At 44.7% G+C, this 25,110-nt stretch overlaps 1 protein-coding gene across 9 annotated transcripts in view; it reads left to right on the forward strand.

Annotated features, from left to right (window-relative positions):
• The window catches only part of FAM45A (family with sequence similarity 45 member A), a 40,903-nt gene that overhangs the window by 5,821 nt on the left and 9,972 nt on the right, over positions 1 to 25,110 (forward strand). For 2 of the 9 annotated variants that reach the window (XM_013983795.2, XM_013983794.2), the window contains exons 2-6: positions 14,045 to 14,241; positions 17,251 to 17,330; positions 21,273 to 21,421; positions 22,542 to 22,653; positions 23,461 to 23,561. In XM_013983795.2, coding sequence (XP_013839249.1) covers positions 21,274 to 21,421; positions 22,542 to 22,653; positions 23,461 to 23,561 — 361 coding nt within the window. In that variant the 5' untranslated portion in view covers positions 14,045 to 14,241; positions 17,251 to 17,330; position 21,273. Of the gene's footprint in view, positions 1 to 10,338; positions 10,444 to 14,024; positions 14,242 to 17,250; positions 17,331 to 21,272; positions 21,422 to 22,541; positions 22,654 to 23,460; positions 23,562 to 25,110 lie in introns of those variants that run through there. The other 7 variants (XM_021073442.1, XM_021073441.1, XM_021073438.1 and 4 more) reach the window with 6 other exon arrangements.

Consider the following 25,110-nt stretch of genomic DNA (forward strand, 5'->3'; position numbering starts at 1 on the left):
GCTCACACCATCAGTCTAGACCACATGTCATTCCTCCACATCGCAGTCTTCTCTCTACAGGCGTCTTCAGATTTCAGGGCATATCCTCTCATTCCTTGACTCTTGGATATGGCGCCCTGTCACTCTCACCAACACTACCTACCATCATGGGCTCTACACCCATGTAAGTGATCATGGTGATACCCTACAGTCTCGACCAGGAGTCGGCACACTTTTTCTGTAAAGGGCCTGATAGTAAATATATTAGGCCTTGCGGGCCAGAGAGCAATGTCTTTAATTCTTGGAGCAACTATTCTTGCTAAAGGGATAACAGGTTGTTGTTGTTTTTTAATATATTTAAAAATGTGAAAAACCTTTCTTGGTGTTCCCATTGTGGTGCAGTGGAAAGAAATCTGACTAGGAACCATGAGGTTGTGGGTTCAATCCTTGGCCTCACTAAGTGGGTTAAGGATCTGGCATTGCCCTGAGCTGTGGTGTAGGTTGCAGGCAGGGTTCAAATCTGGTATTGCTGTGGCTGTGGCTGTAGCTGGGCTGGCGGCTACAGCTTCAATTAGACCCCTAGCCTGGAAACCTCCATATGCCATGGGAAAAAGCAAACAAACAAACAAATAACCATTTTTAGCTCAAGGTTGTATAAGCACAGGCAACAGGTCCAATTTAGCCCACAGGCCATGGTCATTAACCCCCACACTAGACCTTGTCATACTAACTATCCCAGTTCCCAAATCATTTTTTTCCCTCCACGGGGGCCACCCCAGATCCGAGCCCATCTGCGACCTACACCACGACTCTCGGCAATGCTGGATCCTTAACACACTGAGCAATGTCAGGGATGGAACCCATACCTTCATGGATCTTAAGTAGGTTGGTTTCCACTAAGCCACAGTGGGAACTCTGGTTCCTAAATCTTGATGTCAAGCCCCCTTTCTGGCCACCACCTCCTGTGGTTAATTCTACCGTGAGATCCCAACTTGAACAACCCTGCTGCCTGACTGGGAGCTGCAGTCCAGTCATCAGTTGTCCTTCCATTTCGCTGCTGTCATCCCCACGTCCTCCTCACATCTTTAGAGTAATAGTAACATCCCTTCTTCCCAAACTTCCCATCACCCTTCTCGTCTTTATTTTCCACCACAGCATTTATTTATCAGCATCTATCCCCAATACATTCTATGAGTTTATTTCTTTATTGCCTACCCCTCTAGAATATAGGTTTGATGAGGGCATGGATTTTTGTCTGTTTTTTTCCACCTGTTACTCTCTGGCACCAAGAACAATGCCTCACACAGAATAAGCATTCAATACGCATTTATTAAATAAATGACTATTGATGCAAGGCTCTTATATTGTAATTGCTCATCTGCATGGTCTCCTCTGTGACCCTCGAAGTCCCTTGAAAGCAGTGACTGGCCTGTTCATCTTTGTGTATGGATGGTGCCCAGCTCACAGTCACCCCTAGAAAGAGTTTGCTCAGTGTCTGTTTCAGAGCACCATGTTGGTTCCAACTGCACAATAACAAACAAGGTCCAAAACCGCACAGCCTCGCATTCCTAATCACAAAAGTGTCCAACTGGGGTTGGAAATCTTTTAACCAGTGGTAATACCAAGGGCACATGTGGGGTGCCCTGTGCCTATGCCAGACAGTTCTCACTGAATCTTTGGGTCCTGCATATTTAAAGGAGGAACATTGGAATGCAGATTCATCAGTTGAGTGTGTTTTTAGCAGTAACGTGGCCTAGCAATATTTGTTATTTATTGGGAAAAAATGCATCTCACACTCAAGAGTCTTCAATTACTATTCTGCCAGAACTCTGGAAGAAGGGTGAAGGGAAAAAGAGTGGCTTGTTTGTGGAAATTGGCACACATGCTCACACATGCCACTGTTGGCATGCCCTGAAACCCAACTCCTGCTTGGGAATTTAGGAGTTTATGCCCAAAACAACACAAACCAATGACAGCCAAGGAAGCAGAGTGAGTAAGACCCTGTGCATTGTGGTTTAGGGTGTGGTTTGAAAAGAGGCTTCTCTGGGAAATGTGTTAAACATGATTAGAAGGAGCCCTGGAACGTGTGGGCTTTCATCTCGAGTTTGTGGATATTAGACGGTCTTCACATGGACCTCTGCCCTGTGTTATCTGCTGTGTTAGCCCCTCCTCTGAGCACCCTTTCCTGACCACCCGTTCACATAGAAAGACCAGCCTGTTTTAATTCTCAGCAGAGCATCCAGCACTATCTGGGAGTTGTCTTAGTTTTCTTGGTTACTATCAGTCTTACTGTAAACTTTCAAAGGCCATGTTTGTCTTGTCCACCATTGTATCTCCAACTCCTAGAACTTTGCCTGGCACAGGACAGAGATTTCGTAAATGTGTGACGTGTGAAGAAATAAAGCAATGGAGACTGTGGAGGAAGACTTCTAAGATGTCCTCCAAGCCCCCTTCTCTGTTGTATACGCATCTTTTTTTTTTTTTTTTTATTTTGCTTTTGCTTTTGCTTTTGTAGGGCTGCACCCATGGTATATGGAGGTTCCCAGGCTAGGGGTCGAATCGGAGCTACAGCTCCTGGCCTACATCACAGCCGCAGCAATGCCAGATCCAAGCCTCATCTGCGACCTACACCACAGCTCACGGCAACACCAGATTCTTAACCCACTGATTGAGGCCAGGGATTGAACCCGCAGCTTCATGGTTTCTAGTCAGGTTCATTTCCGCTGCACCACGACAGAAACTCCTGTATGCATACTTTTTTTTTTTTTTTTTTTTACTCAAATGAATTTATCACATCTGTAGTTGTATAATGATCATAACAATCTGATTTCACAGGATTTCCATCCCACAGCCCAGGCACATCCCTCACCCCCCCAAATTGTCTCCTCTGGAGACCATAAGTTTTCCAATGTCTGTGAGTCAGCATCTATTCTGCAAAGTTCAGTCTGTACTTTTTTCAGATTCCACATGTCAGTGAAAGCATTTGATGTTGGTGTCTCATTGTATGGCTGACTTCACTTAGCATGATAATTTCTAGGTCCATCCATGTTGCTAAAAATGCCGGTATTTCATTCTTTTTAATGGCTGAGTAATATTCCATTGTGTATATGTACCACATCTTCTTGATCCACTCCTCTGTCAATGAACCTTTAGGTTGTTTCCATGTTTTGGCTATTGTAAATAGTGCTGCAATGAACATTGGAGTACATGTGTCTTTGCAAGTCGTGGTTTTCTCTATGCATCCTTTTTAATACCTGGAACTATAAATATGATGGTGTATCATTCCTGTGATTAGGTTATGTTATATGTTACACTTGACTTTAAGAAAAGGAGACTCTCTGGTGGGCCTAAGTATTCACATGAGCCCTTTAAATCTGGGTCTGGAGGTCAGAGGCAGAGGAGGTAAGAGAATCAAAGCATGAGAGGGTATATGGAGGGAGCCACATGGCAGAACACTGGCATGGCAGCCTCTTGGAGCTGAGAGCAGAACCCCCATCCCCACCCTGGGGCCAACCAGTGAGCAGAGGTCTTGGTCCTACAACTGAATTCTGTCAACAACTTGGATGAACTTAGAAAGGATTGCAACCTGGGAGTTCCTGTCATGGCTCAGCAGTTAACGAACCAGGCCGGTTATCCATAAGGACGTGGGTTCAATCCCTGGCCTTGCTCAGTGGGTTAAGGATCTGACATTGCCATGAGCTATGGTGTGGGTCACAGAGATGCCTCGGATCCTGCGTTGCTGTGGCTGTGGTGTGGGCTGGCAGCTACAGCTCTAATTGGACCTGGGAACCTCCTTATGCCATGGGCGTGGCCCTGAAAGAAAAATAGAGACAAAAGAAACAAAGACAAAAAGAAAGAAAGGAATGCAACCTGGCCATAACCCGGACTTCAGCCTGGCAAAACCCTGATCAGAGATTCAGTCACAGGGGCCTACAGACCTGAGAGCTAAGAAATTTAAGCTAATTGTTTTAAGCTGCCATTTGTGGTAACCTGTTACATAGCAGGAGAAAACTAACACAGAGACCTTAGCAGTTTTCTCTTAATGACTCATAGAGGAAAAAAAAAATCCATTTTTCTTCAAATGATGGAGTCTTTGCAGGAAGTGAAAACTAAAGTACAGGTCAATGGAAAAAAAGGACAAGACTGTGTAAGGTGTAACTACATAAATGTAGACAGTTCAGGCGAGAGCCTCATGAGAGTTGAGACTCTGAGACATGTTACTGAACTCCACATTGGTGTTTTCAGAACTAGGGGTATGTTTGGAATTCCCTGGTGTTGCAGCAGGTTAAGGATCTGACATCACTGCTGTGGCTTGGATGGCTGCTGTGACATGGGTTTGATCCCTGGCTCAGGAACTTCTGCATGCTGCAGGCGTGACCAAAAAAAAAAAAAAAAAAAAAAGAGAGAGAGAGAGAGAGAGAGAGAAAGAGGGGAAAAAAAAAGAATTAGAGGTATGTTTCATTTCCTAGAGAACTAGGATTATAAATACATCAGTGCTTCCTGTGAGCATGCCGGATTTGGAGTCAGTTCTGGCTTCAAATTCCAGCTTTGCTATTTTACTTGACGTTGGGCAAGGAATCGCTCCAAGCCTCAGTTTTCTCATCTGTGGAATAAACAGGATGAGGTTGTTGTGAGGTTTAGATGAGATCCTACATGTGGTCTTGTTAGCATAGTCCCTGACATAAGCTCTCTAGAAATCATTTCCGTGTGTACACATACAAGACAGATAAAATAATCAGCCCTTGAAATATTCATGGCCTCTTTTTGCCCCTTCATGTGCAAACCCATTCTGATGTTGACTAATAAACATTTCCCCTTTTCCTTCCCCATTTTATCCACTTATATTTCATTCAATACATGAAGTAATCGGGAGGACAGCTGGAGAAGTTGGGTGTGAGATTCAAGTAGGAAAGGACTGAAATAAGAGACAGGGAGAATGGAGGCATGGAAAAGGGTGATGGAACAGAAGGAGAGAAGGTGAAGGTAACAAGAAGAATTATTTGGTTTTTTGTTGTTGCCAATGGTTTTTTTTTGTTTTGTTTTTTGTCTTTTTAGGGCCCTACTCATGGTATATGCAGATTCCCAGGCTAGGGGTCCAGTCAGAGCTGTAACTGGTGTCCTGCACCACAGCCACAACAACACAGGATCCAAGCTGCATCTGCGACCTACACCACAGCTCACGGCCACGCCAGATCCTTAACCCACTGAGCAAGGCCAGGGGTCAAACCCACATCCTCGCGGACGCTATTTGGGATTGTTAACCGCTGAGCCACGACAGAAACTCCTGTTGACGTTTTTTTTTTGTTCTTTTAACCACTTTTTAAAAATTGAAATATAATTTACAGTGCAGTGTTTCAGTTATACAGCAAAGTGATTCAGGTATATATATTATATACATAACATATACATTATATATGTATAATCTTCAGATTCTTTTCATTTTATATATATATATACATATATATATATATATATCTTTTTTTTTTTTTTGTCTTTTTAGGGCCACACCCACGGCATATGGAGGTTCCCAGGCTAGGGGTCTAATTGGAGCTGTAGCTGCCATCCTACGCCAGAGCCACAGCAACTCAGGATCTGAGCTGTGTCTGCGACCTACACCACAGCTCACGGCAAGGCCAGAACCTTAGCCCCCTGAGCGAGGCCCACAACCTCATGGTTCCTAGTCAGATTCGTTAACCACTGAGCCATGACGGGAACTCCTCCGTTACATGTTATTACAAGATACTGAATTTAGTTCCCTGTTGTAAGTCCTTGTCGTCTTATATACAGCAGTGTGTGTGTCTTAATCCAAAACTCCTAAGCTATCTCCTCCAGCCCCCACTCCACTCCCTTGCTATCTCCTTTGGGAACCATATGTTTATCTTCTATGTCTGTGAGTTTCTTCGTGTTTTGTAAATAAGTTCATTTATAACGTTTTTTAATATTCTACATATAAGTGACATATAATATTTCTCTTTCTCTTTCCAACCTCACTTAATAGGATAATATCTAGGTCCATCCATTTTGCTGCAAATGGCATTATTTCATTCTTTTTATGGCTGAGCAATCGTCCATTGTGTATATTTGCCACATCTTTATCAACTCGTCTGCTGGTGGACACATACATTGCTTCCTTGTCTTGGCTGTTGTAAATAAGGCTGCTATGAACATTGGGGGCGGGGGGTGCATGTATCTTTTCGTACTAAGAGTTTTCTCTGAATATAGACTCAGGAGTGGGATTGCAGGTTCATATGGTAGCCCTATTTTTAGTTTTTTAAGGAACCTCCATACTGTTCTACATAGTGACTGCACCAATTTACATTCCTACCAACAGTGTAGGTGGGTTCCCTTTGCTCTACATCCTCTCCAGAAATTATTATCTGTAGACTTTTTATTTTTTATTTTTGAATTTTTTTGGTTTATTTGATCTTTGGCCCATGCCCATGGTAGGTGGAAATGACCCCATGACACAGCAGTGACAACGCTAGATCCTTAACACCCTGGGCCACCAGGGAACTCCCAGAATTATTATTATTATTATTTTGCTTTTTAGGGCCAAACCTGCAGCCTAGGGGTTGAATCAGAGCTGCAGCTGCTGGCCTACACCACAGCCACAGCAACGTGGGATCTGAACTGGAGTCTGCAACCTACACCAATAGCTCACGCCACTCCAGATTCTTAACCCACTGAGCAGGGTCAGGAATTGAACCCGCATCCTCATGGATACTAGTTGAGTACCTAACCCACTGAGCCACAATGGGAACTCCCCAGAATTAATTTTAATTTCATTTTTCTTACTAAACTATTTTTTTTAATGCGACACAGTCCAAATCTGGGTTTCTTGGGGCCTAGGATCTACTCAGGCTCCAACATCAGCATCCTGAACCGGAGAACACAAGAAGGATGCATTCCTCTTGGGAATGTTCTGGAAGTCTTGAATAGGGTGGAAACCAGTTAACCATCAGGATAGAGTGTCAGGACAGTTGACTGAACCCCCTTGCAGAGGTGGCTTTCCAATCCCCAAACAGGCCTGGAATCCCTTCAAAGAGCTGCCACCCCAAAGAAGCTCTTGGCTGGCACATGCCTAATCTCTGATTAAATCCAGTCATGGAAACAGATGAAAAGAAGAGGCATTCCTGGACATTGGAATATCTGTGGCAAATGTTGGTGTCCCTTATCGACATGCCCAGGCATTTTGAGCATTTTCCAAATCCACAACAGTGCCAGCGACTTCTTACTCTTTTTTGTGGGGGAGCAAGGAGCCAGCAGGCCATGCAAACCAGATGAAGCCAACCGAGACTGCACCCTTAGAAAAGCCTGCTGGGAGGGTAGGCCCTTGGCTGGTGTCTGGGAACTTGGATGTCAGGAGCACTCCTATGAATTCCAGAATTGATGAGAATGACCATCTGGGCCTAAACTACTCACATACACAATGGGGCTTATGCTGAACACCTGTTTCCTAGTGAGAGTATGGAAGTTTGCTCTGTGCTGGGCGGAAGGTACCTACGTGACCAGCCCTCAATAAAACCCTTGCGTCTCTAAGGAGCTTCCCTGGTTAACAATCTTTCACATGTGCTGCCACAACTTGTCGCTGGAGGAATTAAGTGCATCCTCTGTGACCTCACGAGAGGACTCTTCTTGGAAGCTGGAGCTTACTTTCCTGTGAACATCGCCCCCGTGCCTTTCCCTTTGCGCTGTGGCTTTGTACCCTCCAGCTGTAATGAGTCATAGCCATGAGTACAGCTGTATGCTGAATCCTGTAAGTCCCCCTTACAGGATTACAAGAATCATCAAATCTGGGGGTGGTCTTGGGGACCCCCTACACAAGTCTATTCTTTTATGGGAGGGTAGCATTAGTTTATCATAAAAGAGAGACATGGAAATTATTCACGAGATGAAATATCTCAGAACGTCAGTGGAATGGGCAGCTTCACTGTTTCGGCAGTGATTTATTGCAGTCTACATACTTTTCAAGAATGCCACCATCTCTAAAAAATTAATCCTTTTTGTCTAGAACTACTTTGGTGTCTCCATATTCTGGGAAAATAACTTACATGCTACCTGGTTGAATCTCTCCACTCTGTCCCTTAGAGCCCAATTCCACAGCTACTACCTTTGCTTGGAATACTTTTCCTTGAGATGTTTCTGGAAGCATAAAGTCTCCTTCGGTTACAGTTTTGGCTGCACTCTTTTTAACTAATACTCAGTCAAAGAGATAAAGAGAGAGTTTCCTTGTGGCAGCAGCAGGCTAAGGTTTCTGAGCTGCCACTGCAGCAGAGATGCTGTTGTAGTGTGCGTGGGTTCTATTCCTGGCCCAGAAACTGCCACATGCACATGCGCTACCAAAGAAGAGGGGAGGGGAGAAACTTTCTAAATGCCCAATCTACCATGACTTCAGCTACCCAGTGGTTCATTTATTGATAAGGCTACTCTTATTGATAACATTAGGGTAAATATTTTTCTTGGTCCAACCCTTATTAGGACAGGCACAGAGTTAAGTATGATTAGCTCCATTTGATTACTAAGCAAACAAGCCCAGAGAAGACAGACAATGGTAAGTGAGGTTTCACAGCCACAGAGCTGGGATTAGAACTCAAGTTTGTTTCTACACCCAGCTCCTGCCGCCTGTAACAGTGTAGCAGTCGATCTTATTGCCAAAAGTTGGGATGCCTCCCCTCTCTCCACCCTTTGCTTCTTCCTCTTAACTCTGGAGAACCTGTTTGGCAGGTCTGATGGCGCCTGGAGGTGAAAGGGGAGGGAGGAAGGCGGCGTCAATTCCAGTCATCCTCCCACCATCCCAGAGATAACCTCCCCCCCCCCCCCCCCGCCCCAGCCCCATGTCCCACTCCAGCCAAATCTGGCCACAGCCTGCTTTTCCCCTTTCCTCCCTGTACCCACCACCATCTCCCTCAAATCCTTTGCTTAATGTCTATTCCTCATCATCTACATCCTCGTTTATTTTCGGAATGCCTCCAGAATGTGCCAGAGACTAAGGTGGCACCAATGGGCCTTGGCCACAGGGACTGTCCCTAACCCATTCTTAGAGGAAGTACTTAGAGTGCCTGCTCTGGGTCCCCGCCCATGACCAGGACCAAATGGAAGCAATGCCACGGTTGCTGTCATCCTGTTCCACCTCTGAGACTTTTTGCCTTTTTCCCTTTCTGCAAATTTGGATCTCTACATCTGACATCCCAGAAGTTATATGTTCCCTACCCGCCCCCCCCCCTTTTTGGCCACTCCCTCGGCATATGGAAGTTCCTGGACTAGGGATGGAATCTGAGCTGCAGCTGTGACCTGTGCCAGAGCAGCACCTGATCCTTAACCTGCTGTGACACAGCAGGAATTTCTCCTCTCCCCTGTTCTGTTGTCCCATCTGTTGTAAGGTGGTCAAAGGCAAGAACTCTGCTGTGAGGAGTTCCCTTCGTGGCTCAGCGATTAATGAACCTGGCTATGATCCTTGAGGATGCAGGTTCGATCCCTGGCCTTGCTGAATGGGTTAAGGATCCAGCATTGCCATGAGCTGTGGTGTAGGTCAGAGACTCCTCTCAGATCCCAAGTTGCTGTGGCTGTGATGCAGGCCGGCAGCTGCAGCTCCAGTTCACCCCCTAGCCTGGGAACCTCCATAGGCAGCATGTGCAGCCCTTAAAGAAACAAAACAAAACAAAAAAACCTCTGCTGTGGTTATGTCTGTACCCATCCTCCCAGCCTTTACCCCATGCCACTGTCTGTTTTGCAAATGTTAGCACACTGAGCAAAGGAAATCAACTGTTACTGATTCTTGCTAATTTAATGGAAAATGCTTAGTTTAACCCAAATACTACAGAAAATTATTACGTATTTTGGGCTAAGTATATGTCTTTAAGATTCAGCAAATGACCTTGGTGAAGTAGAAAAGACAGGATATCTAGAATCTTTCGGATTTAACATATTTTCTTTTTTCTTTCTTTTTCGTCTTTTTAGGGCCGCATCTATGACATACAGAGGTTCTCAGGCCAGGGGTCTAATCACAGTTGTAGCCGCAAGCTACACCACAGCTCACGGCAATGCCAATCCTTAACCCACTGAGTGGAGGTCAGGGTTGGAACCTGCATCCTCATGGTACCAATCAGATTCCTTTCTGCTAAGCCACTACGGGAACTCCCAGGACGCCTCTTTTGAGCCAGACTAGAGGGCAGAGGTAGAATGAGGAAATCCTGAGAAGAGTGAAGATTGGAGTGGGCTGAGGAGGAGCCTGATGAAAATCTGGATTAGAAAAATTCAGGAAGGCGAGTGGAGCGGAAGATAGTGCGGAAGAGCGGGGCGGGGCCTGGAGGAGGGAGGCGGAGCGGGAGCCTACGGGGCGGGGCCCGTGGGAGGGTGGGTCCGTTTGGGGGCGGGGCCTGTGAGCCGGGAGCGGCGCGCTGCGGCGGAAGATGGCTGCTGCTGAGGCTACAGACCCGCAGCTGATGCTCGGAGTCGGGCTGATCGGTGAGGACGCAGGCGCCCTGCCCCGCAGGCCCGCACCCAATTCCATCTCCGCCTGGGCCTGCGGCAGCCCTTACTCCCGCGGCCCCCCGCGCGGCCTGCGGTGGGGAGGGCGCGGCCCCCTCCTTATTGGGCCTGGGCTGGCGGCTGCGGGGCCCGGCCTCCTCCGCGCGGGGGCCCGGGCCTGCCTCCCTGGGCCCGAGCTCCCGCACCCTTGGGTGGGGACTGCCTAGAGCCGGCGACGGGGCGGGGGACCCCGGAGGCCTCCTAGGTTCCGGGAAGGAGCTCCTCCTGGACCGGAACGTGGAGGGTGACCCAGCTGCGCAGGCCGGGCCCGGACTAGGCCGAGAGCAGCTTTCGGCCCGAGGGTCTGTGAGGCAGCAGGGTTTGGGTCCCTCCGATCCAGGGGAAGCCACGCGTGACTGCTAGCCTGGCGCCCGGCTGTCTCCGATCATGTGATCGAGCGAGTCAAGACGAGGGAGCCAAGAGCTGGCCCGGGGTGCCTGCGCGTTATGCATGGATTGTCTCCCGTTTAACTCTCACCTCGGCTCCAGGGGGTCTGGATACTGTTTGACGCCCACTTTATGGAGCAGATGGAGGCCCAGGGTGTCATTTGCGCACGAACGCACTCTAGGAAGTGGCCGACCCAGGACTGGGACGCTTGCAGTTTAGCCCCAGATCCCCAGCTCCTACCGGTGGAGAGCACCTGCATCCTATGATGGAGGTCGTGCTCAGCTGTCTACATAATCACATTGGGTGGAATCCCAGTTAATTTTGAGGAATTAATTAATAGGGAAGTGCGTTGGGATCCTTGGGCAGCCCGGAATGTGTGCTGGAGCCGTGTGCAGTGTGGTTCAGGAGTGGGTATTTGAAGCAACCATTCGACTGCAACAGTGAGCACGGGGTTACTTGAATGAACTAATGTGGGTTTCCCGTGTACCACTGTCCCTTGAAAAAGTACTCCCTTGAGATTTGTACATACCCTGAACCCTAGTGCACAAGAACATTGCTTGGATTTAGCAAAATTGATGGAAATGTGAAATGTCGCAGATTATTTTTCATTCTATCAAAGGAGTGCTTTTATCTGGGAACAGCTTCCTGTACTCTTTTCTTTCTTTCTTCCTTTCATTTTTCTTTCTTTCTTTTTTTTTTTTTTAGGGCCGCAACCATGCTGCATATGGAAGTTCCTCCATCTAGGGGTCAAATCAGAGCTGCAGGCACAGCAACTCAGGATTCCAGCCCTGTCTGCGACCTACACCAGATCCTTAGCTCACTGAGCGAGGCCAAGGATTGAACCCTCATCCTCATGGATACTTGTGTTCATTACTGCTGAGCCACAACAGGAACTCCCTCTGTACTCATTTCTTTCTTTCTTTTCTTTTCTTTTCTTTTTTTTGGTCTTTTTGTCTTTTCTAAGGCTGCTCCCTCAACATATGGAGGTTCCCAGGCTAGGGGTCTAATCAGAGCTGTAGCCGACGGCCTACGCCAGAGCCACAGCAATTCGGGATCCGAGCTGCGTCTGCAACCTACACCACAGCTCACGGCAATACCCGATCCTTAATCCACTGAGCAAGGCCAGGGATCGAACCTGAAACCTCGTGGTTCCTAGTCGGATTCGTTTCCACTGCACCATGACGGGAACTCCCCCTTGTACTCATTTCTAATGTGATTTTTAAACTTTCAAAGCAATATCTAAGTGCCCGGGTATCTTTGTCCTTCTTGAAGGTACTCTGAATCAAGTTTGAGTTAAACTCTGACACTCCACCACCCCACCCCACCCGACACAAACTCTTGGCTTGTGGAGGTTCCTGGGCCAGGGTTGGAACCTGTGCCACAGCAGCAACCCAAGCCTCTGCGGTTACAATGACAGATCCTTAATCCACTTTGCCACAAGAGAATTCCTAATCTCTGGCTTTTATCTGGTAACAGTATAGAAAGTGCTGACTTATAATTTCAATTCACTTCTTTTTTGTCTTTTGTCTTTTTAGGGCCACACCGAGGCATATGGAGGTTCCCAGGCTAGGGGTTGAATTGGAGCTGTAGCTACTGGCCTACACCACAGCCACAAACATGCTGGATCCTTAACCCACCGATCGGGGCCAGGGATCGAACCCACATCCTCATGGATACTAGTCAGGTTTGTTAACCACTGAGCCATGACCGGAACTCCTCAGTTCACTTTTAAAATTTTTCCTGCTGACTTGAATTTAAAAGGGATTTGCTTAAAAATAGTGGGTGGGGGCACTCCTGCCCCTTATGAACCAAGGAGGGCTAGGTGTTGAAAATTGCTGAAGCTGAGTGATGGAGATGGCGGAATTCATTTTATCTTTCTCTCTACTTTTTTATATACTTGATATTTTCCATAAGAAATGGTCGTTTTTTTTGGTCCATAGATCAAATGAATTTTTACTGCTTTATGTTCAGTACCTGCTTCTCTAAAGTTTAGACTATTTTTATCTCAAGTTGTTGTTACTAGCAAATTGTTCCTATTTTGTTACTAATGTGTTGACTTTGATGATGAAACTATATATGAGTTTAACCATTATTTTTAAAATTTTAAATATAGAGGGAGTTCCTTCTGTGGCACTGTGGGTTAGCTATCTGGCTTGTCTCTGTAGAGGTGCAGGTTTGTTCCTTGGCCTGGCCTGGCCTGGCGCAGTGGGTAAGGATCTGGTGTTGCCGGAGCTTTGGTGTAGATTGCAGTTTTAGCTCGAATTCATGGTATGATTTGACAGCGATTTCACCATTGTCTTTTTTTAATTTTTTTAATTTTTCTGGCTGCACCCACGGCGTATGGAAGTGTCTGGGCCAGGGATTGAATCTGAGCCACAGCTTCGACCTAAGCCACTCTGTGCTGGGCTGGATATCGAAACTGTGCCTCCACAGCACCACAAGCTGCTGCAGTCAGATTCTTAATCCACTGCACCACAGTGGGAACTCCAGTTTCACCATTTTCTTAATCTCTAGTTTTCTTTTCTTTTTACTTTTTCGTCCTTTTTAGGGCCATACCCAGGGCATATGGACGTTCCCAGGCTAGGGTCGAATTAGAGATGGAGCTGTTGGCCTACACCACAGCCAGAGCAACACTAGATCTAAGCCGCGTCTGCAACCTACACGACAGCTCTTGGCAACACCAGATCCTTAACTCACTGAGCGAGGCCAGGGATTGAACCTATGTCCTCATGGGTCCTAGTCAGATTCATTACTGCTGAGCTAAACGGGAACTCCCCCAGCTTTGTTTTCAACAAACGCTTTCTTTGTATTTATTAAAGAACATTTCAACTAGACCAAATATAAAATGATTACAAGTTGATGAGAATTTGTGTGGGAGGCGATAGGGAAAACCTCACTAAAACTTCTAAGGCGACATTTTCCTCATGATCTGTTAGAAACGCTTTTTACTCAGTTGGCCTAATACTCAAGATCAGGAGAGCTAGATAATGTCACCGGGACAGGTAGGTGAGAATTTGGAGTGTCACATGCGCTGGGTTGCTTTGTAAAACGGGTTGTTAAAACTGATTCCACGAAGTGCTTCTGAGTCACCAATCAATTCACTTCCTTGCTGCTGTTTGACATTCTCACAGTGACCATCTTTCCACCGTAGAAAAGGACACAAATGGAGAAGTTCTGTGGGTGTGGTGTTATCCTTCCACGACAGCTACTTTAAGGAATCTGCTGCTGCGAAAATGCTGCCTTACAGATGAAAACAGACTTCTCCATCCCTTTGTCTATGGTCAGTACAGAAGAACCTGGTTTTATATCACAACAGTGGAAGTGCCAGATGCTTCCGTTTTGAAAAAGGTATGTATGAAAGTCAAAAAGCCAAAAATATTTTAAGTGATATAAGATTATTCTAATAACCTTTTGCTTTAGACTTCATGATTCAGAGATGCTTTGGGAAAATATGACATATATGACTTTCTTTGGAAATGTTGTCTCTCACATTTCACTCTCATTCATTTCATATTTCTTGGTGTATATTATATGACTAACCTGTGGTTGGTGTAGAAAATAGAAGCCTTTCCCAGGTTATACTTGGATGGAGTAGAAATGCAGAAGTAGTTTCATAGCTTTGACTCTGATTAAAGGTGGGAAGAAATATTTCTCCTTAATTAAAAGCTATTTTATTTTAGTCTTTTTTTTTTTTTTTTTTTTTTTGTCTTTTTGCCTTTTCTAGGGCCACTCCCATGGCATATGGAGTTTCCCAGGCTAGGGGTCTAATCAGAGCTATAGCCACCCGGCCTACTCCAGCGCCACAGCAACTTGGTATCTGAGCCACGTCAGCAACCTACACCACAGCTCATGGCAACGCTGGATCCTTAACCCACTGAGCAAGGCCAGGGATTGAACCTGAAACCTCATGGTTCCTAGCTGGATTCGTTAACCACTGCGCCACAACAGGAACTCCTTATTCTTTGTCTTTTTAGAGCCACTCCTGCAGCATATGGAAGTTCCCAAGCTAGGGGTCAAATCAGAGCTACAGCTGCTGGCCTATACCACGGCCACAGCAACTCGAATCTGAGCCGTGTCTTCAACCTACACCACACTTCATGGCAATACTGGATCCTTAACCCACTGAGCGAGACCAGGGATTGAACCTGCAATCTCATGGTTCCTAGTTGGATTCATTTCTGCTGTGCCATGGCTGGAACTCCTAAAAACTTATTTTATTTTATTTTATTTGTTTGGTCTTTTTGCCTTTTCTAGGGCCGCTCCCTCGGCATATGGAGGGTTCCCAGGCTAGGGGTCTAATCGGAGCTGTAGCTGCCAGCCTACACCACAGCAACATCAGATCTGAGCTGTTTCTGTAACCTACACCACAGCTCATAGGCAACGCCGGATTGTTAACCCACTGAGCAAGGCCAGGGATCGAACCTGCAACCTCATGGTTCTTAGTCGGGTTCGTTAACCACTGTACTACGACGGGAACTCCCTAAAAACTATTTTAAAGCACATAATTATTCTACCTAAGAAGACTTTTTCATTTGTTTATAGATCACATGTTAGGAATAGAGAAGATAGGAGTTCTTCAGTGGTGCAGCAGATTAAAGATCTGGTGTTGTCACTGCTGTGGCTCTGGTTTCTGCTACAGTCAGGTTCAGTCCTTGGCTTGGGGAGTTCCCACTGTGGTGAAAGGAGATTGGTGGAATCTTGGGAATGCTGAGATGCACATTCAATCCCCAGCCCAGCATAGTGGGTTAAGGATCCAGTGTTGCCATAGCTGTGGCCTGGATCTGATCCCTGGCTTGGAAACTCCTGGGAACTTTTTTTTTTCCTGCTTTTTAGGGCCAAACCTGGGGCATAGGGAAGTTCCCAGGCTAGTAGTCGAATTGGAGCTGCTGCAGCTGCTGGCCTACACCACAGCAATGGCAGCACCAGATCTGAGCCTTGTCTGTGACCTGCACCACAGCTCATGGCAATGTTGAATCCTTAACCCATTGACTAAGGCCAGGGATCGAACCCACATCCTCATGGATACTGTTTGGGTTCATTACTGCTGAGCCGTAACAGGAACTCCTCTTGGGAACTTTTGAATGCCTCTGGCCCAGCCAAAAATAAATAAAGAAATAATAGGAATAGAGAGGATAATCGAGGAAATTCATGTGTTTGGTAGACGTTGTGTCATATTAAACACACATCGCTTAGTATGAACACTCTCGGGGCTGAAAACCAGTAAGCACGTGGCCTCATGGAATTTCCTAATCCCACATAGCCAGCAGGTTTTCTTCAGAGAAAAGAATATTGGAAAGAACTGGCTGAGTTCTCTGCTAATTTCTGGGTAGAGACTTCTTTTACTTTTTCAAGGCTAACTTTATAGCCAATCACCAGATAGTGTGACGCATGTCCAAGGTACCTGTTTAAATGTAAGGAATTACATTTAAAATAGCAGGAAGGCAAGAGTTTAGAAACTGTAATAAGTTTAAGACAAAACAGAGATGAATAATTAGAAAATTGTTAAGAAAAACTCATTAATGGAAATAAGAGGTATATGATTATTAGAAATTTGTATGTATAATAATAGATCCATATAAATAAATAAAGGTTTATTATAACAATGCGCTTTAGCTTATATAGCACTCTACAGAGAATTGACTATTTTGGAAACTGGAAGTTTTTTTTTTTTTTTCTTTTTAGGGCCAAACCTGGGGCATGTGGAAGTTCCCAGGCTAAGGGTCGAATCTTAGCTATAGCTGCCGGCCTACACCACAACCACAGTAATGCCAGATCTGAGCTGCATCTGCAAGCTACACAGCTCACAGCAATGCCAGATCCTGAACCCACTGAGCGAGGCCAGGGATTGAACCTGTGTTCTCATGGATACTAGTCAGATTCATTTCCTCTGAGCCACGACGGGACTCCCTGTATGATTTTTACTGTATGAATTCTACTGAAACTTTTTTGTTGTTTTTGTTATTTTTGTTGTTTTCCATCCCTCTATTTTATTAAAGAAAAATAGTCACTGAGTAATAGATCTAATATAGCATTCCTAGTTCTGCTTTGGTGAGGGAAAGGGGCTTTAAGTAAAAACTCTCATTTTTAATATTTGATATATTTTTATGTTTTTGAGAAAAAATTAATTCTAACTCTAAAAGCATTACATTCTTATGTAGGGAACTAAATTTGTATGTATATATATAAGTAGTTTTTAGCGTGTGTATATACACATGTGAAGAACCACTGAGGGCTTGTTACATCTTGGTCTTGTAATGCTGGTATGTTTGTACGGTAGGCTTGTTAGAATATAGTAATAAAGATTAATTCTATGAAAGTGTCTTTAAAGAGTGTACTTTTTTTGTTTGTTTTGGACAGGTGACTCATTTTTCTATTGTTCTGACCGCCAAAGATTTTAATCCAGAGAAATATGCCGCCTTCACTAGGATATTGTGTAGGTCTGTATGAAAACTGTATTAAACGCTAATATACAAAAATGAAGATCTTACTCAATAGTTGCGTAGTAGATTTCCACACTGAGGAAGCATATTTCAGCCTTCCCTTTCCCCCAGCTTGATCTTTCCTGGCCCTTTGGACACTGTTTTATAAAGAGGAACTTTGTCTTCTGTTTCCATGATTCTGTTCCTCTTATTAGGAAGATGGCAGAGGGGAGGAGAAAAAGCAGTTTGCACAGCTATTGTTTCTGGCTCTCTTGAGTCACTTTCAGTCTCTTGTTTCTCTTACTTCCAATCTGGAGCTTTCTTTAAGATGGAAGTAGTGAGCTGGTTTATTTGCATTAAGATCTCTGTGTGGGAGTCATTTTGGGGAAAGTTAATGGCATTTTGAATTATGTTAAAGCACAGGAAAATATTTCGTAGCTAGAATGCTGAGGAGCTGAGAAACTGATTAATTGGTTAATCGTGATTCAAGTGGATGCCTTCAGTTTTATCCCAGCTGTTGAAAACATTTATCTAAAATGTACCAGTCTACTTTTTGCCTTGATTAGTATATCTCATGGAATTAATGAAATCTTATATGCTAGAGACACTGGCTTTTTCTTTAATCAAGGCTTTTGCAGGGTTTTGGGTTCTGTTTTGGTTTTTTTCTAATATTATCACTAGATAAAATCATAACTAGGTGTTCTGTATTACCCTCAGCCTTCAGGTTTATGCCTAATAAGTAGGTTTTTTTAGAGAGGATAAAGGGAGTATGTTTTTGTTTTTCTCACTGTAAGCCTGCTAAATGGTTGCCTTTTGCCATTTTTATGTATGTTCACACACACACACATACACGCACACACAGTAGGAATACTGTTCCATGACCTAAGGTTGTTTTTTTTTTTTTTTTTTTTTTTTTTGGAGGGCTGCATCTGTGGCATATGGAAGTTCCCAGGCTAGCGGTCGAATTGGAGATGTAGCTGCCAGCCTACGCCACAGCCATAGCAACACCAGATCTGAGCTGTGTCTTCAGCCTACACTACAGCTGATGGCAACACCAGATCCTTAACCCACTGAGGGTGGCCAGGGATCGAACCTGCATCCTCATGGACACTAGTCTAATTCGTAACCCGCTGAGCCTCAATGGGAATGCTCCTAAGGTTTTACGTTGGGTTGTATTTTGACAAAATGAAGTTTTACTTTTTTTGCAGTCAGCAATGATAAGAAAGACTTCTTGGTCTCAATGAGATAAATTGCAGGCGTGTGGCTCACTGTGGAATGTAAACAGGTGTCTGCAAATACGGCACTGACACCGGGGGGTTATTATTGTTAGAAGGGGTGCTCTCCAGAAGCCATGAATTAAAAACACTGCCAAGATGTTTTTGAACAAACATTGGACCCCCATTTCCTTTGGTTGAGTCAGGGTGAGGTAATTCACTGGGACCCAGAAGGCAAGGCTGCTTTGATACCACTTCCTGCCCAGGAGGAGGCCCAAAAGGTTTCTTAGCTGTGCAATGCCGTGGCATTGTCACATTCTGGATTTGCTTCTCTTGTCAGTTACAAGAGAAATGAGGACTCAAGCTATTGCTGGCCACCCCTTTGTCCCCACACGTTACCAGACTGGACTACTTGCTCTAGCACGTGTCCACACCCACGTGATCCTGTGCACACCTGCTCACTTCCATGAACACATGTGCCTGTTCACACACACAGAGACACTTTTTTTCTTTTCTTTTTAACTTTTCCTTTATTTTTTATTTTATCGTATATTTATTGAAGGATAGTTGATTTACAGTGTTGAGTTAGTTATGTAAATACTTTTTGACGGTGCTGAGGCGCTCCCTTTCATCAGCGCGCTGTTCGCAGTGGCCACGGAAGCCGGCCTGGAGGGTTCATTCCCCCTGTGAGATCCGGGTCCACTACCATGAACCCCTTTTATAATTAAAAAAATTTTGTTTTGTTTTTGTTTGGTTTGGTTTTTGTTTTTCTGTCCATGCCCACAGCATGTGGAAGTTCCTGAGCCAGTGATCAAACCTGTACCACAGCAGCAGTCTGAGCCACTGCAGTGACAACACCAAATCCTTAACCCACTGCACCACAAGAGAACTACAAATTTAAAATTTTTTAGGAGTTCCCAGCGTGGCTTAGTGGAAACGAATCCAACTAGTACCTGTGAGGTTGCACGTTTGATTCCCTGGCCTCGATTAGTGGGTCAGGCATCTAGCATTGCCTTAGCTGTGGTGCAGGTTGCAGATGTGGCTTGGATTCCACATTGCTGTGGCTGTGGTTGGTGCAGACCAGCAGCTGCAGCTCTGATTCTACCCCTAGCCTGGGAACTTCCATACACTGGGGATGCGGCCCTAAAAAGCAAAAAAAAAAAAAAGAAAAATTTTTTTTGTCTGCACTTGTGGCATGCGGAAGTTCCTAGGCTAGGGATCAAACTGGCACCACAGCAGAGCCTGAGTCACAGCAGTGACAACAAGAGATCCTTATTCCAATGAGCTACCAGGGAACTCTGTATTTTACGTATATGATCGTTTACCATATTCACTGTTCTCTTCCCCCCTGATTTGTGCATTGAAATAATTTTCAAGCACTGATGAGTGACAACATTTAGTAAGCAGTTAAAATAATTACATTTTTTTTACTTAATCTACAATAAATATACTTTTCAAGCGATCTGTCTTAAACAGTGATTTTGATTCCACCTCAGTGTTCTATCCCTTCAGCTACTAAAATGCCCCAGCAGACCCAGTCCTGCTTCTCCAGCAGAATTTAGATTAAGTTACTCACAGGAAGAGATTTCAGGGGAAGGCACTGATTTCACACGTGAGCTATAAATGTGGCTAGTTTCCTGTCAGCATTTTCTGGAAGTTTTCACTTGTCGGTCGGATGTATCTGATGTGCATTTCTCACCATGAACTTGCTTAAAGGAGTTTGATTTCTTTCTTTTTTTTTTTTATTATCTAAATATAGCTACCTCTGCAAACTTTGGTAATAAATATAGGTTCTACACCTAATTACTACTGTCTCTGTGAACAAGGCATAAAGCTCCTTTCTTGTCAAAGGAGATCCCAGCAATAAAACAGTTTTTATGACTAACAACACCATTTATGAATGTAAGACACAAAAAGAGATAAGGATATAATATTCTTGAGAACAATGGGGCCTCAGAAAGTCCATAGCTGGAGTTCCCCTCGTGGTGTAGCAGAGACAAATCTGACTAGGAACCATGAGGTTGCGGGTTCGATCCCTGGCCTCACTCAGTGGGCTGGGATCTGGCGTTGCTGTGAGCTGTGGTGTAGGTCACAGACATGGCTCGGATCTGGCGTCACTGTGGCTGTGGCTATAGGCCGGCAGCTGTAGCTCCGATTCGACCCCTAGCCTGGGAACCTCCATATGCCATGGGTGCAGCCCTTAAAAAAAAAAAGCAAAAAAACCAAAGTCCATAGTTCATTCTCCTGCCAGAGTGGACCACAGTAGACCTCCTCAGATGTAACAAGAGAGCTGACTTCAAAGAATTGTTGACAGTTTGGAGTTCCTGTCGTGGCTCAGTGTTTAATGAACCCAACTAGTATCGATGAGGACATGGGTTCCATCTCCGGCCTTGCTCAGTGAGTTAAGGATCCGGCGTTGCTGTGAGCTGTGGTGTAGGTTGCAGACGCAGCTTGGATCCTGCGTTGCTTCAGCTGTGGTATAGGCCAGTGGCTACAACTCCGATTCCACCCCTAAAAAAAAAAAAAAAAAGAATTGATGATGGTTTGTCAAGTGGTGGTTTTGGGTTTTTTTAAAATACATTTTCAAATTATAGAAGTAATAATTGTCAGGAAGATTCAGGCATTCAGAAGTGTATTAGCAAATTGACTTAGATTCTCTAGGAAGTACCCGTGCCTAGCCTTGGTTCATTTTTCCAGGTGGGTCATGCTAAGTAGAATCATGATTGATTTTTGTCCTTTCTCACAGAATGTACCTGAAACACGGGAGCCCAGTTAAAATGATGGAGAGTTACATCGCTGTTCTCACGAAGGGGATTTGCCAAAGTGAAGAAAATGGCTCTTTCCTTAGCAAGGACTTTGATGCCCGAAAAGCATACCTTGCAGGCTCCATCAAAGGTAAAAAGAAAAAAAAGAGGAAGAAAGAAAACAAGCAAAAACCCATCCCAGCAAACAAAATCCCCAAGCCAAGGACAGTCTCTCATCTTTTCATCTCTGCTATATTTGTTTCCGCCACAGGAGGGTAGCTCAGCTCCTACGTTTCCTTGTGTGGGTCAAGCTCTGCCAGGAAGGCAGACTTCTGTGGCGTCCCTTTCCATTCCACCTGCTAACATACAAAGGTTTTTTCACCCGTGAGCTGCAATTCACAGCTCAAGGTCTCCACGGACCGCCATCCTTTTCCCTCCCTTGGGTCTCAGGGAGGGACCCCTTCCATCCGGAGAGCCCAAGCCCTGCCCCAGAGCGCCCCGTCTAACTCCCCGCCTCTCTGCACACTGGAAAGTCCTGTCCAGGGCTTAGGCACGACGTCAGGGTCCTTAAAAGGGAGGCGGAGGGAACTCCAAGGCCGATACTGGCCTCCATTCTCATCTTCCCACAGTGCCTGTCTTTGCCGTTGATCCTGCTGTTTGGTATGGTTTCTGAGCCTTCCTCTTGACGTGTTAGGTGTTTGTCCAGCTGTCCCTCAAGGACTTACGTGTGTGGATTGGAGGGAGGGTCAGTGAACATTTTCTAAAACTTAGGCTTTCATGACACTGAAAATGGTGGTTCCCTTCATATAAGTCTACATTCCTGTGAGTCTGGCTTCATCTCTGCATCCAGCCTACAGTCCCTTAGCGGGGGCAGGTGTAGCTACTGTACTAATACACACCCTGGGGGCAGGTGGATGGATTGCTATGCCCACCCACTAGAAAAGGTGCTTCTGTACGTACAACATTTACCTAAACGTGTTCTCTGTATTAAAAATAATTTTGCAGAGCTTTCTTATGGCACAGTGGGTTAAGGATCTGGCATTGTCACTGTAGTGGCTTGGGTCACTGCCGTGGTGCGGGTTCCATTCCTGGCTCAGGAACTTCCACATGTCACAGGCATGGCCAAAAAATCAAATAAATAAATAAATAAATAAGAAAGATCCAATTAAAGAATAATTTTGCATTTATATGATTATAATTATTTCTGATAAAAACTTAATTTCCTTATATAATATTTAATACAGTGACATTATAATTTATTTTGTTTTAAGACATTGTATCTCAGTTTGGAATGGAAACTGTTATCTTACACACAGCACTGATGCTAAAGAAAAGGATTGTCGTCTATCACCCCAAAATAGAAGCTGTCCAGGAGTTTACCAGGTATGATCTCTTATCACTAAAAAGTGTAAACTTTGTTGGCATCCATTTCGGGGCCCTGTGTGTTACTGTGTCGCCTGTTCCTTTGCACATTGGTAGGGATAGAATGTGTTAGGCTGAGGGTGAAATTTTGGTCTTTGTACAAAAACAAAGTAGTTCACAAGTTTGGCTGGAATTTTAAATATGAAATGCAAGACTTCAAAAAAGTCTCTTGCAAAATTCCCACTGTGGCCCAGCGGGTAAGGAATCTGACTAGTATCCATGAGGATGTGGGTTCGATCCCTGGCCTCACTCAGTAGGTCAAGGAAGGATCTGGTGTTGCTACAACCTGCGGCACATATTGCAGATGCGGCTCAGATCCTGCGTTGCTGTGGCTGTGGCGCAGGCCGGTAGCTGCAGCTCTAATTTGACCCACCGCTAGTCTGGGAACCTCCATATGTGGCAGGTTTAGCCCTAAAAAGAACAAAAAGAAAGTTTCATGCTTTCTGGGGCCACTTTGGATTCTCCCATCAGACTCCCTCTGTGGTGATCTGCAGAGTGGGGTGTTTGTAGGAACACTTTAGAAATGTCACTCCTTGCCATCTTGGAGATCTTTTGAAACTTTACCTGGAGTTTTTTGTGGCCAATCTTGACCCCAAAAGTGGTATTTCAAACATTGCATTACTTTGAAGCCTGGAGGTGTTAACATGTTTAGGATTTGTTCTCCCCTCTGCCTCTGGTAGGCAGTTTCTGCCCCCAGCAGAGGGAGAAGGGCAGGCTGAGTCTTGGGTGCAGGTCAGTCACTATCTGCATTCTCACCTTGACCCCCAGGACTCTCCCTGCCCTGGTGTGGCATCGACAGGACTGGACCATCCTTCACTCCTATGTGCACCTGGACGCCGATGAGCTGGAAGCCCTGCAGATGTGTCCAGGTAGACAGCATGTTCCAGGGGAGGCGAGGAAAGGCTTTAACCTGGTGGTGGTTTGTTTGTGTTTGTTTTTTGCTGGTGGAATTTTTTTTTTTTTGTCTTTTTGTCTTTTTGTCTTTTTCTATGGCCACACTCACAACATATGGAGATTCCCAGGCTAGGGATCTAATTGGAGCTGTAGCTGCCAGCCTATGCCAGAGCCACAGCAACACAGGATCCAAGATGAGTCTGTGACGGCAAAGCTGGATCCCCAACCCACTGAGCAAGGCCAGGGATCGAACCCACAACCTCATGGTTCCTAGTCAGATTCATTAACCACTGAGCCACAACGGGAACTCCAGGTGGAATTTTTTGTGTGTGAATGCATTCCTATGGGGATTATTTAGCATTTATCATTTCTTTGCTAACTGCCACCAGTTGTTTATCACTTAAATTTTTTAAAATTTTATTTTTATTATAGTTGATTTACAGTGTTGTGTCATTTTCTACTGTACAGCATCATGACCCAGTCATACTGTCATACTTTTTCTCATACTATCTTCCATCATGTTCTATCCCAAGAGATTATATATAGTTCTCTGTGCTATGCAGTAGGACCTCATTGCTTATGCATTCTAAATGTAATACTTTGCATCTACCAACCCCAAACTCCCAGTCCATCCCACTCCCTCCTTCTCCCCCTCTGCAACCACAAGTCTATTCTCTATGTCTCTGAGTATGTTTCATAAATAGGTTAATTTATGCCATATTTTAGATTCTACATATAAGTGATATCATATGGTATTTGTGTTTCTCTTTCTGACTGACTTCACTAAGTATAAGAATCTTTAATTGCATCCATGATGCTGCAAATGGCATTATTTTGTCCTTTTTTGTGGCTGAGTAGTATTCCATTGTATATATGTACCATATCTTTTTTTTTTAATTTATTTTTTTCCACTATACAGCATGGGAACCAAGTTACACATACATGTATACATAATTTTTCCTCCCATTGTTGTGTTGCGATGTAAGTATCTAGTCATAGTTCTCAATGCTACACAGCAGGATCTCATTGTAAATCCATTGTGAGAGCAATAGTTTGCATCTGTTAACCCCCAGCTCCCCATCCCTCCCAGTCCCTCCCTCTCCCCCCGGGAAGCCACAAATCTATTCTCCAAGTCTATGATTTTCTTTTCTGTGGAAACATTCATTTGTGCTGTATATTAGATTCCAGTTATAGGTGATATCATATGGTATTTGTCTTTCTCTTTCTGACTTATTTGACTCAGTATGAGAGTCTCTAGTTCCATCCATGTTGCTGCAAATGGCATTATGTCATTCTTTTTTTTTACGGCTGAGTAGTATTCCATTGTGTATATATCTTCCTAATCCAATTGTGTGTCGATGGACATTTGGGCTTATATGTACCACATCTTCTTAATCCATTCGTATGTTGATGGACTTTTAGGTTGTTTCCCTGTCTTGGCTATTGTGAATAGTGCTGCTATGAACATAGGGGTGCATGTATCTTTTTGAATTATAGTTTTGTCCTGATATATGGCCAGGAGTG

This window comes from Sus scrofa, chromosome 14, assembly GCF_000003025.6.
Source record: "Sus scrofa isolate TJ Tabasco breed Duroc chromosome 14, Sscrofa11.1, whole genome shotgun sequence".
In the NCBI taxonomy this organism is placed as follows: Eukaryota; Metazoa; Chordata; class Mammalia; order Artiodactyla; family Suidae; genus Sus; species Sus scrofa.